Source organism: Rhinichthys klamathensis, unplaced genomic scaffold (genome assembly GCF_029890125.1).
Source record: "Rhinichthys klamathensis goyatoka isolate OS25496 unplaced genomic scaffold, OSU_Roscu_1.1 h1tg000059l_1, whole genome shotgun sequence".
Lineage (NCBI taxonomy): Eukaryota > Metazoa > Chordata > Actinopteri > Cypriniformes > Leuciscidae > Rhinichthys > Rhinichthys klamathensis.
In genome coordinates this window covers 4,988,725-5,004,985 of record NW_026606604.1, presented here as the reverse complement: position 1 = coordinate 5,004,985, position 16,261 = coordinate 4,988,725, and the positions used below count along the sequence as shown (strand labels likewise).

The following is a 16,261-nucleotide window of genomic DNA, read 5'->3' as shown; positions in this document are numbered from 1 at the left end:
AGACAGACAGACAGACAGACAGACAGACAGACAGACAGACAGATAGATAGATAGATAGATAGATAGATAGATAGATAGATAGATAGATAGATAGATAGACCTTATACAGAGGTACAGCACATAGAAACAATATTCTAAATATGTCATAACCTATTTAACAATTCAGTCTTTTATTCAGGACATTCTAAGTTTAGAGTTTTGCCTTTATCCAGCAAGGCATTTATGGTGAATTGATATCTAGAAGTGGTCTTACCAAGCTTTAGGCCAGTCCTGAGGTCTTCAGAAAATGTCCACTAGAGGATGTCAGGGACGGTCCTCTGGCGGTCCAGTGTTTGACAAGGCCATGCCAGGCACATATGAGCCAAATCAAGGCCGCTTCTGACTAGTCAACGTCAAACTGCAAAACAGATTTACATATGCCTTTTATAACCTTGTTACAATGTGTATTTTCAAACATTTGATACTGATTGCAGGGATTTGCAAACATAGATGCAAGTAAGAGGGATAATCGTGGACCTTGTAAGGTAAACATCCAGTTTACATATTCAAATCGTTCTTGTGGACTGACTTATCTCTTTCATTTAATGAACAGAAACGCTCCCTAAACAAACACGCCCTGAACGAGTCAGTTGCTGAATTCGGCACTGCATACTAGCAGACTGCTCTTAAGAGTAGTAGTAGCTATGTTAGTTTCCAAATGCAGTAAGTGTTTTGAATCTGTATAAGACTCTGACTTAATATGTTCTGTATAATAACGCTTGTTTTGGTCACAAACGACTCTGTGTTAAACAAATCTGTTGAGTGAATTATTCAACGAATCATGTCATTCATAAAACACTTTCGCCACTTGCGTTCCAACAGCATTCAAATCTAAATGAATCTTTTTGGAGAATGGATTCAAAAGATTCGAATAACTGAAAGTAATATAAATCCATTTTAGCATCACTGAGATTTGTATTTATCATTTAATTTAAAAGTTTTAGTAATTTTGTTGTGTTTTTGTCATTTTAGTTATTGAATTTTTTAAATGTCGATCTAGTTTTTATTGATTTTTATTTCAGTTTGAGTTATTTTAGGCTACATCCAGTTAAACTAAATGAAAATGACTAATGTTGCTTTGGAAACTAGCTGAAATAAAAATAAGTTTATTATTTTGTTTTTCAGTTAGCATTTATTTTATTTCATGTAACAATTTAGTAAATAATTTTTAAAAATAAAAATAACCCTGATCTGAATCTGTGACAAGTTGAATTCTATACTTTGCAACCAGATAGTTTGGGATAATGAACTATATATTATATATAATAATTGTTTGTGACTGAATTATTAATAGGCTATTATATTGAACAGTTGCGTTTTGTCGTTTTGAGTCGTGCTAAAGAACACCATACCGTGATAATGCACTGCATCTTGTGGTTTATTTCTTTAAATTATAAAATTTTATTAGAAATTTAGCTTAGATCGAATAGAAATATAAATCATAAACCGGGCAGCGGGTCCAAAAGGAACTATATTAAACGTTTTGAGTTTCCCATCTGGACAGCATTTCAGCATTTCGAGTCTTCATCTCAGGCCCATCAGTGGTCTAGCTAGACAGCACGCTAGGTTTTGAGACACAGCCACTGTCTTCTTTATTTCAGATAGAGGCGGACATAACAAGCTGATTCAAACAAGCGTAAGTAACCTCTTTATAAATAGATAGTTAAGTTAAAGCAAATTGGCATCAGCGGTGTTATCCATACTGATCACATGCTCTGTGATGCAGTCAGTCATCAGGATGGTTAGCGAGGTACCTGTATTGATCAGTGCCGCAGTCCGAGCTCACATTTATGTAGTTTTGAGTGAATTATATTTCAAAACAGACAATACTGTCAAATGATATACTTACCTATTAAATAGTCGTTTTAAAGAAAGAGAATAAGCTGCTCAGCGGCCGTAATCCTTCTTCCCCCTCGGTACAACAAGGATTGCATCTCTTTCTTAAAGCGACAGCGCTTTTTACGCAGATGAGCGCGCGGGGGCGTTTGTATCTTTATGTGAACCTTACTGTGGTTCTTAAACTAAGCTAAATAATAATGAATGAAGACTTAATATAAACATGTGGCATTTGAACATGTGTGATTGGGGACTACAATGTTTTAGTTGCGGCACATTCTAAGGTAATTTACTATAACATCGTCAAATGATGTCCTAGTATAATTTGTTACTGACCTCATGAACCGTGAACAGCCAGCACTTACTGGTTTTCATGGTGCATAATGGGGAGTTTGCACTCCCTTACAGCATAATTGCTTCAATTTCTAGTGAGGACCACCAATTGACACACACATATATATTTTTTATTAAATTTGATTTATTTTATAAACTAAGCCAGTTACAAATACACCCTATTATAACTTTTTTTCTTTTTTTTTTTTCAGAATGTTGGCCCTCACAGTTGAACAAATATGAACACAAATGTTTGTCCCCATCAGGTGCAAATTAAAGACAAACATGTTCAATGTTTTTCACTACAGATCTGTTTTATGTCTTGTGAGGTAAGAAAATAAAGTCTTGCACAGCAGTTAACATACTAGGAATGGCAGAGTTTATTACAGAGCAAATTAAGGTTGACAGATGTCAGTTCTAACAATTAACAGTAATCAAATGGTTGTAACCCATACACCCAACAAATCTGGACATATTCAAAAGATTAATTTCAACTTCCCTGCTATTTATTTTGATAAACAGAAATGTGGTAAATCATCCCCACTTGCCTAAGTAAAAGTTAAATTAAGATTTGATTCATGCACATTTTACATGCTATGAAAGATCAAACAATTTCTGTTTCTGGTAAGTGCCACAAAGAGGAGAAAAGACAGTTTCAGAATAGTATGCATAACTTGCAAAATGTGTCCACCAAACCTTGTCAGAAGTGCCTTCAAACATGAACCCATTACGTAAAATCAGCAGTAAGATCTGTAAAAATCTGAGTTTCTATATAAATTACAATTACCTTTTTCAAATTGCAACAGAAACAGACCAGAAAAGAGAAATCTGAAACAAGAACCCAATGAAACACTGAAAAGAAACTGACTCTGATAAACAAAAGTCATGACTAGATGCAACTCACAAATTCAAAAGTTATCTAAAGTTATTAATAGTAACAAAGCAGAAAAAGCCACACAAAAAACGTGACAATAATGAAAAATAACAATTTGCATAAACTATGGGAAACACTGTTCCCGATAATTTGATCCACCCTACAGTGAAATATGAGGATCACTGCCCTCGATATATACACGCCGGTAGGCAAAAACTACCTTCAAACACTCTGCATTATGGAAGACACTGCTCCCGATAATGGATTTAGAATAGAAATATAAATGTTACAACAAATGCTGTTGTCACTTAAATGCTTGAGCCCACGAGTTTGGTCAAAATGGAAACCTGCTTTGCCAATTCATTTGTTTCAGACCAACTAGAACTAAAAGTATATTTTTTAATATGACATGATCTGAAAACCCATTCAAAATCTTCACTCAATAGCCCAAACTATTATTTTCTGGTTTCAGTTTTGCCAATTCAGGGCTTTTCTTCAAAAAAAAAATTTTTTTTAAAGAAGAGGAACTGCTCCGTGAGTAATAAAACGGGTGCTTTTGAGCTTATTTCCTCAAGCACCTGTAACAAGAGACATTTCTGATACCAGCTGTTGGTAACATGCATTTCTGTTAGCAGATGCTGCTTTTAAGAACTGACAGTATAACCGTCACAATTATGGAAGACACTGCTTCCGATAATTTAAAGAAAAGAAGACACTTTTATAGTGAACACTGTCACTGATAAATAAATAAGAAATAAATATAGTATGGTCCTCAGTTGGTCACAAAGGCTGAGTTTGGGGGTTTTACATGAAGTGCAAAAAGGACTAAAATCCCCAAGTAGCAGCCGAGAACGAGGTTTACTCCACATGCAACTTGCTAGCGAGTCATGGATGAGGAAAAACATCTTTAACTAGAACTTGAAAAGCACCCTAAAATCAGTTTGCAGAAGAACAAATATTGTATCATTTATCCTTAGTCCAGCAATAATAATACTTGATAATTATAATATCTATCATAATTATAATCATAATGCAATAAGAATGATATCTATATAATTTATTATCTCAATATAGTTCTTAATGTTTAAAGAACTTTTTAACTTAAAGCTGCCCTATCATACATTTTGAAGCATCTTGGGCAAAATTCATCATTCCAAATCAAATCTACTTTCATAGTGGCAGGATTATTTGTGTGTATCGAGAAGCACATTTAAGCAAAACAGATGTCAGGTTGGTTGATGCAATGCTATATCTCGTTGTCTAAGGACCAGATATCTCCAGCCAGGTCATTGGCACAGCCCTGGATGGTCCAGGTGAGTAGAGCAAACTTGTTTAGGACCTGGTCTTTGTCGAAGCTTGCTTTTTTTGCATGTACATCATCCAGGTACTTTTCCAGGTCTGTGGCGGTTTGCCACCCATTACCAAAGAAAACGTGGCGGAACGGGATCTCTCTCAAAGAGACATAAGGTGACAGAAAATTATGCTCCACCTTAAAAGAGAAAGAAAATGACAAGAACATGAGAACTTGGCCAATATGTATCAATCAATGATACAAGATGCGCCTAGAAAAGCCAAGAGAATAACTTCACCTTCATTATGCGGTTATTGATTATGCGACACATCTCGATGTCATCCAGGTCGCTGCCCTGGATGTCAATAGCTAGAGAGGCTGCGGCCCGGCCAAAGGAGCTCTTTGCTGCATTCAGCCACTCGGTTGACAAAGACTCAATTTTATCGACCTGTTGAAAGAATTTTGAGAAACGAGCAAGTTATTTTCCAGATTAAAAACTGGTTAAAGTAAACCAGCATTGCAAAAACATCATGTATATGACAAAAAGCATTACCTTGTCAAGTTTGAGACTGTTAACACGACTGATGATGCCGCCCACGTGCTTTGTGATCACGTCGCCATACGTGGTAACGTCCAGTTTGAGAATGTGGTCATGAACGAGACGGAGGGCCATCTGCCCAGCAACCTGAGCAGCAACCAAGGACAGATCGACCACTTTCTGACCCGTGACACGATCCAGTTCGGTTTTACTATCCAAATCGGTTCCAAAATACTCGTAGTCAGTAGTGGCCTGGTGAAAGAAATCATAAAATGAGTATGCAAACATTTGGATGACCTGGGTTGTGAGCTTGAATAGTAAGAAAATGTCTTTTTGAGGAACTTAAGTAAGGTCAGGCGCAATGATTAATTTATCAATTCATAAAAAAAATTTATCGTTATATTGACAGACCAATAAAACATTAAAAACAACACTTACTTTAGAGACGAAACTAAAAGACACAGATGGGATTCCAGAAAAGGCCAGGAAAGGATATGCAGCATCATCCATCTGCATGGACGTCAGACTGAGCATAAAACGACAACTGATTTAGGAGCATGTGCATGGCATATCACCACAGAAACAGTCATGATTATGTTGATGCTTCGATCCATTATAACAAAAATCAAAGCAGATTTACTCACAAAGGTGACAAATTACCACGGTAACTCTGGAGAAAGCTTGAACTTGACCCAATGTTTTTGACTTTTGTCAGGGTGTTCTGCAGAAGGGTGTGCAACAAAGGACTGGCAGAAGCTCTAAAGGAGCCATCACCTGATGATTAAATAGAAACATTTAATTTTTAAAGGATATGGAGAAGAGTAGGGAAAGAACCTACAAGTTACATTAGTGGAACTCGAACTTGTCCGCCACATGAGCACCATAGAATTTCTCAGGTGCATAGGCACTAACTTGGGTCACCAGGGTCAACGTATCCTTTGATGACTCCAAACACGTTATGGATCTTGGTGTCAACAAGGTTATTATAGACAGCTACGGCTACTTTGTCAGCATTAGATGATATAACTGCCATGTATCTCTTCCAATATGTGTTTTTACCACAAAATCAACCATCTTGGAATTTCCACTAATATGGAAGTGCTGAATTAATGGTTTACAGAAATGCATGCTATTCAGAAAAAGGCACAATAGAGATATTTAAACGCATTTATTTAATTAATTATTTGTCATGTTATTCCGTCATTCAAACTAATAAAAACTGTTGGGAAAAGATAAGACGTATAATGATTTAACATCTCGCTACTCTCAACCTGATGGACATCATTTGTATTACAGCCTTCATTTGAAATGTCTGAAATGCTGCTAGCCCTAGGCAAATTATATAGATAAGTAAAGAAGAGAAAGAGGAAGCAGAAGAAGAGGAAATAGAAGGATCAGTACAAACACTTCAGTTCTTGGACCCCTAAAAATAATAATATCTATGTGTAAACAGTGAAGAATTAATACAACAACAACAAAAAAGAGTCATGACATTCTGTCTTTAAAGGAAATTGTACAACTTGGTACCGAAACACATTATTAAGGTATCGTGACAAACCTTAATAGACAAAAAAAAAAAAAACATTTGTAATTGGGTGTACAAAAGGCTTTAATAAACTTTGATCACTTGAACTCAGTAAACTTACCAGTAACAACCCCATCCAAACTGATGTAGATAAAGGCTTTCCTGTCCAGTGATGCCCAGTATCCCTGTTTAACACAGAAGAAACAATACGTTACAAAACCGTAACTGAGCTTTACAACAAACTGCTTACAATTATTGCCAAGCACAGATGACTTTGTCACACAAACCTCAAGCCATTCAGTAACTCCGACGTTACCAAAATCCCCTGCAGTCCAGCTGGCAAACACAATGCTTCTTTTAGGTTTGAAACCGTCTGAAGGTGAAGAGGACAAGGAGTGAACGCATGCCACAATCTACTGACAGACTGCATTTGAACACAGGTAGAGAAGAACATACCTTTCTTCAACTCTGTGAAAACCCTTGCAAGCTCCATCAGAAGAGTAGTGCCAACTGTAGACTTGGCATATCCCCAGCTCAGGGAGTCCCTCTGCGCTCCAATCACGACATAGCGATCTGACGGATTTAGACAACCACAATGAGACTAGAGACGTTCAGATCCGTAGACTTATTTAGGCAAAATGTAGAAACTCACCAGGGTCAACGTATCCTTTGATGACTCCAAACACGTTATGGATCTTGGTGTCAACAAGGTTATTATAGACAGCTACGGCTACTTTGTCAGTTTCTGGTCCCAACTTGTAATGGGAGAAGCTACCGTTCATATTTTCAGGAGAATGCATTTTTCTGTGAGAAATTAAAGAATACCAACTCATTTTTATGTTTTTGGACAAAGATTTTAAAAAAAAAATGATCAAGGTAAACCAAAACTATAACGCACGCTAAGATTTTTTTTGCCATTTTATTAGTAATCGTCTGGGCGATAATTCCTGGAAGACCAGAGGACTTGACTGGAGGAAACTGTGTGTGATTAAAAGACGGGAATCCTGGGGTGTAAGGATCACCTGATCCTAGGTGGACCTGTAATTAATGACCAGAATGAATGAATAAACAAAAACAATAAATAAAATACATTTATGATTTTACTTGTTCAATTCATTTTTAAAATTCACTTCAAACCATCACTGTTACTTATTTTTAATGTATTGTAAAAGTCAACATTTAACAGGCAATTTAGATTGCCTTTGCCATTATATAAAAAACATTATAATAAATATATTATTAAAACTTTTATTATAAAATAAATTAATTTAATTAGTCTTTCCATTTGAAATAAATATGTATTTAAATTAAAGAAGTTGTAATAGCAAAACACTATTATATCAACACAACCATATCAACACAACCATATGAATTTCATTCTTCTGCATAACTTACATGACCATAGAGCTCAGTATCATCAAGTTTTGTTTCATTGTCAGGCTGGTCTGGGAAGATCAGAGCTGCTACTGCACCCATCTTAGCAGCATTCATAACCTAAAATGGTGACAAACATATTTTGATCAGCACTAGCGAAAAGTATGTTACTATTAATAGACTGTTACTGTTAATGGAGTTGGGCACATTTGACCATGATTCTCTAGCAAAACACTAATAGTTCAGAAAGAAAATGAACGTATTGATCTGCTCCTCAGGTGTCACCTTCTGTGCCATGCTGATATTTCCAGCTCTCATCAGTACGACAGACCCATTTAGATTCACTTTGTATTCGTTCTGCACAGTCTGCAGGTCAGCAAGCTCACCATAGTTGGCGTACACCACTCTGCCCTGTGAATATAATTGTTTGAGGAAATAATTGAGAATGCAAGTCATGGGGCAACTACATGACAAAGCAGACTGACAAAGCAAGCAAAAAAAAAGAAAGAAAGTCAAGTGTTTCCTGCAGAGGAAGATGAAGGCTCACCTCTTCACGTCCCGTTTCACTGTAAGCCAGGAACCCCTTTGGACTTCCAATCTCCTCTGAACCAAACCACACTTTGTTTGGATTGGAGCTTTTAGGGTTAAAAACAGTCCAGATTACACACAGCGCAACCAAAGGAAGATGGAAGAACTATGACTGCAGCTCCTATGCAGTTGCCAGAGTATACTTGGTTGCAGAGTGGTTTCTTTTTATCGTACAGTGTTTCTGGAGAGCCTACTGACCTGCTAGGATACTGTAGCTTCACATAGTGCTCATCAACCCAGGGGTCCATTTTCAGTTCCGAGAAAAGATCATGGATTTTGTCACCTAACTTACTATCTAAAAATGATCCTGCATGACGGTCCCTCTGGGAGTTCTCCCTTGATGGAAGAACAATGGAAAGTCAGAAAAGTACAATAGCATGTGTACATTTACTCATTCACAATTGTGTTAACGTTTAAACTGATAATGTGTACAATAATCAATAACATTAAAGGTAACATTTTAGATTAGGGTCCTATTCTCACTATTAACTACGACTTTTGCCTCAAACTCTTAATTACTGCTTATTATTAGGGCTGGGAAAAAAATATATATTTTTCGATTAATCGAATTTGAACATCTGAATCAATATCCAGCCCTAGTTATTAGTTATTAGTTGTTTTATTGTTAAATTTAGGCATTGGGTAGGATTAGTGATGTAGAAGCAGAATCAAGCAGAATAAGGCATTAATAGGTGCTTTATAGCCAATATCCTAGTAAAATGTTTGCTAATAAGCTAGTTAAAAGTGAGAATTGTATCCTAAACTTAAGTGTTACCATTTTCATGATTTAAAGATACCTTAATTTTGTTTTGATGTTTTCAGATGACAGTTTATCATTCAGAAGTTTAACAATGTCACTCCAATCCATAGAGGGTGCAGGGGCATAATTAACATCTTGATTTTCTTGAACCTTTTGAGTTGACTGAACTTCAGAGTTTTCCAAAGGGCAGGAAGGCGACTTAGACTTACGGTTGACAGAGTATCCAATGAGTATACCTGGCACAAGAAAAAAAAAAGAGAGAAAAAAAAGAAAAACGAGTTGTTTCTCACATGAGTGAGACTCACAAAAACTGAGAACAATAATTACTTATTACATGGCTCTCTGAAGCACTTAATTTTGATTGGTCACTCACAGTATTATGGGGTCAAGCATTTTTGTACTGAACTGACCATCGTCCCTGGCAACAAATTTATATCGCTTTTCACAAATGAATTAAATAAATATGTTTATTTATATTTACATAAACAAGACATTTATGAAGTGCATGGGATAATGTACATAAACAAGAATCATACAAGATCACCTGATCACCATTCCGCAATGTGGAATCCAGTCATAAAAATGGAATTTACTGTATAATGTGGAATGTCATAGAGTCAAAATTTGGATGAATAAAAAGTATGGGTGTACACTTAATCAAATCATGATATAATCTCACCGATGTGACCACTCAAGGCTGTTCCCTGGAGCATACGGTCACATCAGTGTGATTATAATGTTCAGTGCGTCATGTGATCAACTGCTAAATTCAAATCTACTCTAGCACAGACAAATGCGCTCTGTGCTTGTCAAACATCACAACTGTTCATTGTTTTCAACCACATAACGTTTCAGACATTTAAATACACACGAGTACTAGAGAAAGTTTGTAAAATACACACTTACGTTGATTGACGTAATTTGATAAGGAGTTTTATACATATCAGATACACATACCTATGTGATACCTATCAAATAATTATTAAGTTTACTCTATTATTCTTCCAGTTCACCGGCCACTTACTTTCATGTCCTTCAGAAGAAGTGGATGAATTTACATGTAATTCTGGCAGCTCTGATTCTCAGAATCACAGCGCAAACTAAAATGCCGGCATCCAACGCCCAATGTAGATGAACTAACATGATCATTATAAAGGTGTTCAAACGACCATAAGGCGCTAGTGTATTATTCTTTAATAATGACTGAATGATATTTAATGACATTAGGATATGGTAAAGAACTGAATAAACTACAAAAACACTCACCCACACAGAGGACAGTCAGTATTAGACCGACGCAAACCAGAATCCTCCATTTGTTCAATGGCGCAGAAACACTGGATCTCATGTACTCGTCGCGTTGCACGTGTCCTTGTTCTGTACCATCCATTTCCTCCTCCTCACCTTCCACAGAGAGCTTCACCTCCACACGGCTGCTGTCTTCATCAGGATTCTGAGACTGACTGAACCGGGTGTATGAGCGACTGTTTACCTGTTAACAGGGGGGAAATAATTAAGCTTCAAATTCCAGAGAAATACACAAAAGTCAATATTTAAAGACGACAAGTTTGTCCAAAACAGAACTTACTATTCTCGAAAACTTCATTTTGGCTTGGTCAATTGTTCCTGCCATGGAATCTGAAACGGAAGAGATATATCTTTAACAACAAAGTTTCTCACAATACCAGACAAAGAGCCCTTTTTAAAGTCTCTGAATTCATAATAACAGCCCTACTTGTTCAAAGTCCAAACATTTTTTATCCACTGAAAAAAGGACAAGTCTTTTGATTCGTTGAACTGCATCCAAAACCCAGAGCCGCCCTCTACAGAGGCTCCAGAGCTAGTTAAAGCAGTGATAGGAATCAATATGGCGATTATATAATGTTGATAATGTGACGTGCACCACAAACATTAACTAATTGTGAAATACTATGTTTAGTTTAAATCTATAACCCATTTACACAAACTAAAGGAAAAGTGACAAATACAGATGGAAAAATACAAAATTACTTTTACATTTACGCATTTAGTAGTTTCTTTACCTAAAGCATCTTTCAACAGAGAAACAAGCAATTCGCCACAAATCCAAAAAATGTATAGTATACAATGCCAGATTTCTTATACAGCTAGATTAGGGCAGAGGAGAAATGTAAAAGAAAAATAGATTTTTGTGTGTGCTTGCATTGGTTTAAGGTTTAAACTTGTATATTAAACAGCAACTATCCAGATAAACAAGCAATGACAGAAAAAATTAGAGCCAATATTTATATGACCCACATTTTTTTTTTGAGACAGTCTTTGTAAAAACTGTGGCTTTATAATTAGTGAAAAAATACTTGTTGCAGGACATACTTCCCAATAATGTCTGTGGTTATGAGGTTTACTATATCATTTTTCTGCATTCAACTGAATCTACAATTGTCAGACAAAAAAAATTGTTTCATAAGAGGAAGTTGGTTGCATGTGGTTAGGATAACTTCCTACTAATTCAACCACCAACAGGCACAATTGGCGCCAATTTTTTGTTTAGTAACAACTGCATGCAGTTTCACAGGAAAGAGTTTAGCAGTTAAGACTGAAAACAAAAATGCTAGATGGCCAACGAATGAGTCAGGATACTCCTAAATGTTAAGCCAAACCCAATCCAATCTTTGCCTTAGTTTAGATTGTGCCCTTGATGATGCCTATACTATCGGCAATGATATTTCAAGGTTCTTGAGCACAAAACGGCATTCATCACGTTTCAACAACCTTATAAAAAGTATAAAGTGGGTTTCATAATCAAATAAAAAACTGAAATTACAATCTCCTCTCTATTCTAAGTCCAATTAATTTATTCATCCAGCAAAGGTGATCATCATGTCAGCCCAATGAGTAGGGGGGGAAAAACATCTTGTTTTTATCCCTTCCAGCATAAATGCAATTTAAGCTCAATTAGACATGGCAGCATGAAGATATTATCCTTCAAGACATGTGAGAGTCACAACCAGCATCAGACATTGATATGGAGGCTGGTTCATAATGATTTCCATTGTAAATTGGGTTATAAGCCACTTCTTGCAGAGCTTTGAGAACTAACAAAATTAGAAAATAATCTGTTTTAACGTTATTACAGCACATACAGCAAAGGACGACTATCAATATAATTATTTTCACTGTCTGTAAAGTAGTCATTAAGTTCATATAAGAAAAGGCAAATATATGCATTATTCTTTATAGAACACTTGAAGGTCAAATATGTTAGCACTTCCTGCCCACGTGCTCGTGGCGCGGAAATCTAATACATCCTTACTTTATGTTCTAGAGAAATAATAATTAGAAAACAAACTTAAGCACAAATTAATATTCAATTCAGATGTTATGCCAAGTGGGACCTTTTTATTGTTATATGTTATACCCATTTACATTTCAAATTTAGGTCTGTATTTCCGCCTAAGAGCCTAACGTTAACGTTAGTTAAGTTACATCATCAAAGACACTGTCTGCGGATCCTTCTAGTTTTAACTACATAAGTAATGTGTATGTTTAACATTTTAAAAATAGGGCAAAACGCTAAAAAAAACAACAACAACAACAACAACAACAACAACAACAACAACCAACTTATTTATTCACCCAAAGCATGGCATGAAGTTCAATGACAGTGCACGATATTCTCAGCGAGCTGTCAGGCCATCCTGCTAATTCATAAAAGATGGAGCGTAGTGGCTTATTTTAGAGCAAAATTCTTGCTTTTACGTGAGAAAACTGGTCCTGTAAATGAACGTTTCTTCTTATGTGTGTTGTTTAAATGTCAGTACTTACTTGCAAAAGTAATGTCCTGATTCCTGAATGTTCTCACGCGCTCGGTCGCCAGCAATGAGGGTGAAACCATGGGTGAAACACGCACGGCACGTACACACGCACACGCGCACGCGCACTCGCTCAGATCTCAACGTCACTTCCTAGTTCCTCCTAACCTAACAGGCTTGTTGACAGCCAATAAAAGATGTAGCCTACACTTTACATGGACAGTGCCAAATGCATTTCTGTTTAATAATTTAAAAAAAATACGTCAATTTTAAATGTATTCCTCATTATTACCCATAATAAATATTTAATTAAATTTAACCTAAATATTTCCCCACTCTGCTCTTTTTACCAAGATGAGGAACATTCTCTTTCACTCAGTAGTACTTCCACTAAATGTTTTCACCTTCCTACTTCTAGTGTTTTACCAGCTGTGTAGCCTAATATTGTTGTCAGTAATTTCTTTTTCACTCTGATGTTTCTGACAATAAGGAGCTAGATTGATGACTTAAACTTTATTTGTATGATGGGTAAATACTATTTTCACAATGTAAAATACCTTAAATTCAAACCTAACTGCAACGTATTTGCTTATGATTTACATTTACTACTGTCATCACTTAAAAAAAAAAAAAATCTCATCCAATAAAAAAAGCATTGAAAACAATGACCAGTCCATCAACTGTCTGGTTACCAACATTCTTCAAAATATCTTCTTTTGTGTTCAACAGAAACTCATACAGGTTTGGAACATGAGTAAATTACAAAATTTTGATTTTTGGGTCAACTACCACTTTAAGACAAAATCTTTGCTCTTTATAGGATACAACACAAGTGAATCGAATCTAAGTCATCAATTCTCAGCAATGTGATTTTTAACAGTTTGTAAGATAATTCTGAAGAAATCTAAAGTTCTTACTGCACAAAGAATATATTTTGATAATACACAAACATGACCATGCAGAACAACTGGAAATGGTTGGGGTGTTTGCATGACTACTAAAAAGAGTAAAAGAAAAAGAAAACAAGGGAACTTTTATTCATCACTTCCTTCTTCTACAACGGTTTTGTTTAAAAGTCAGCCAAAAGTCAGATTGCACCTTCAATACAAAAAACAAGGTAAGCTTATCACACATATCTGTTTGAAGTAGGTCATGCTGTGTGTAACTTACACAGCAATTAAGGGCACAAAAAGGTTATTATTATTATTTCAATTATTGATTTATTATTATTCAGAATCTGTATCATTATGTATTAAAAATTACATAACTTAACACAGTAAACAACCGTCTTCAATTTTTTTCAATAAAAAATAAAACCAGAAGAAAAGAAAAATACAAAAATAGCAGTTGAGTGAAGTTTTGCTTTTGTGAAAATCTACTGGAAAAAAAAACTTTAGGTTGAAAACTAAAACTGGTGGAGGAGAAGGAAGTGGTAAATAAAAAAAAACCTATTCTTTTCTTTACTGTGCAAATCAGAGCATATTAGATGCACTTTTAGATCCTTAAGTACACAATAAAGAGCACATTTGTGTCTTCATGACAACAGCTGATCAGAAATGTTTTGCTGGCGTGCAGCTCACTGTAACAACAACTCAACAAGGATGTGCTAAACTAAGGAACTGATTGCGAGAGAAGTGAATAACAGGAACTTTAGTGTAAAGCTGCATGTTGCAGCTGAAATAAGAGAAGAACACCATCTGTAGTAAACTGGTTCGGCTGGTCTTGATCCAAGCCATCCAAACGTATGAACAAGGCTCTTTTAAACAACTATTCTTAACTTTTGCCAAATGTGCGGGTAAAGAATTTTTAGACAAAAATATTTTTTTATGCTCCAAAATCCTTTCACATATAGATTTTCCAGTCTTTTACAGGACTGCATACCCTCATTTTAACTTGATGACATGCTTGGCGGTTTGAATTACACATTGTGTTATTTCATGGAAAGCCAACCAGTCGAAGGTTTTTAGGTATCCATTTCCGTGTTTTCACTCCATTGACATCTAAACCTTTTCAAAGACTGTTTGATTGATTCCTCAGCTTCGAATACAAATGGTACACTATGCAACTTTTGGAGTCAGTATACCATCAATCCTTCTTCCAAAACATGTTTTTTTCTTCTTCCCTAATTCACTATGGTAATCCTGTTGTTACATTTTAGACCTGACAGCATGGTTTTTGTGGGAAATTGCGTCACTTGCCCGTGTAAAAATGGTAAAATGGTAAATGGACTGCATTTATATAGCGCTTTCACAGACCCAATGGCCACCAAAGCGCTTTACAATTTGCCTCACATTCACCCATTCACTCACTCATTCAAACACCGACGTTTGCGTCTCGTCATATCCGTAAGAGAACAGTTGCTCTGGCTACTTTGACGCGTGAATGGAAGTGGCATAGGTTACCTGTCACAATGAGCGAGAAAGGTTGACATTATAGCCCTATTTGGACGGTAATTGTTTCTCATGGGGTCGTAAGGTATTTTCAACATTTACAGGGGTTAGTCTGTGTTTTTATTGGCGTCCGAATCCAGAATGTCAGTGTTTTTTTTTCCCACCACCACCCGCGTAAAAATCCCTTCCTGGCAAACCAAAACAAGCCTTAAAAAAATAACTTTCTGTGAACCAAAATCTAATGTTCTGAGAACAAAAAACTAGCGTTCTCGGTAACCAAAAATTGTTAGCTGAGAATATCTTTCTCTGGAATGTCTGGATATTAATCGTGCTTATGATTTTTGAGCAAAATAATCGTGATTATCAGTTTAGTTATCGTGCAGTCCTACATAAAATGTATTGAATTAATCAGTTAGTAACCATTCTCAATAAAAATTAAATAAAACCTTTTTTTAAAACTAAAATCCATTGTATAATAATTTTCATTGTGCTAGTCATCACATAAATTCAGAGTGAAATTAAGGACCTTTATTTAAAAATACAGTAAAAAATATATAAGTGAAAAGTAACAGAAAACAAAAACAATTTATATATAAAAATGCATAAAATATTTATTTAATTTTATATTAAGATGTCCTACTTTGTCATACTGGCAAGACTTGAACAGAAGAGGGCAGCAATGAGTAACCAAAGGCAACATTCCAAAATACAGGTTCAAGAGACCATTCGTGAATAGTAGAATCTTATCAAATATACAACTCTTACAACATATATTATTTCTTTATAAGAAACATTTAAATAGTATTTGAATTATTAAAAAAAAAAAGACAGTGAACTGAATTAGGTATTTAGTTATCAAAACAAAAAGCTCTAAATTATTTTGCTTTGTAAAAAAGAAAAACACAAAAAGGTCTAAAATACA

General features: G+C 35.5%; 1 protein-coding gene across 1 annotated transcript; it reads right to left on the bottom strand.

Annotated features, from left to right (window-relative positions):
* Positions 1-4,221: 4,221 nt before the first annotated feature.
* tfr1b (transferrin receptor 1b) lies at positions 4,222-10,918 on the bottom strand. Its single transcript, XM_056249103.1, has 17 exons — positions 10,747-10,918; positions 10,425-10,650; positions 9,196-9,394; positions 8,597-8,734; positions 8,358-8,445; positions 8,096-8,221; positions 7,832-7,930; positions 7,335-7,474; positions 7,089-7,240; positions 6,893-7,009; positions 6,724-6,809; positions 6,558-6,621; positions 5,556-5,685; positions 5,350-5,437; positions 4,927-5,163; positions 4,672-4,821; positions 4,222-4,571 (listed from the first exon to the last, which is right to left on the bottom strand). The coding sequence occupies exons 1-17, from the start codon at positions 10,789-10,791 to the stop codon at positions 4,329-4,331; spliced, it is 2,328 nt and encodes a 775-aa protein (XP_056105078.1). The 5' UTR covers positions 10,792-10,918; the 3' UTR covers positions 4,222-4,328.
* Between the last annotated feature and the right edge of the window lie 5,343 nt (positions 10,919-16,261).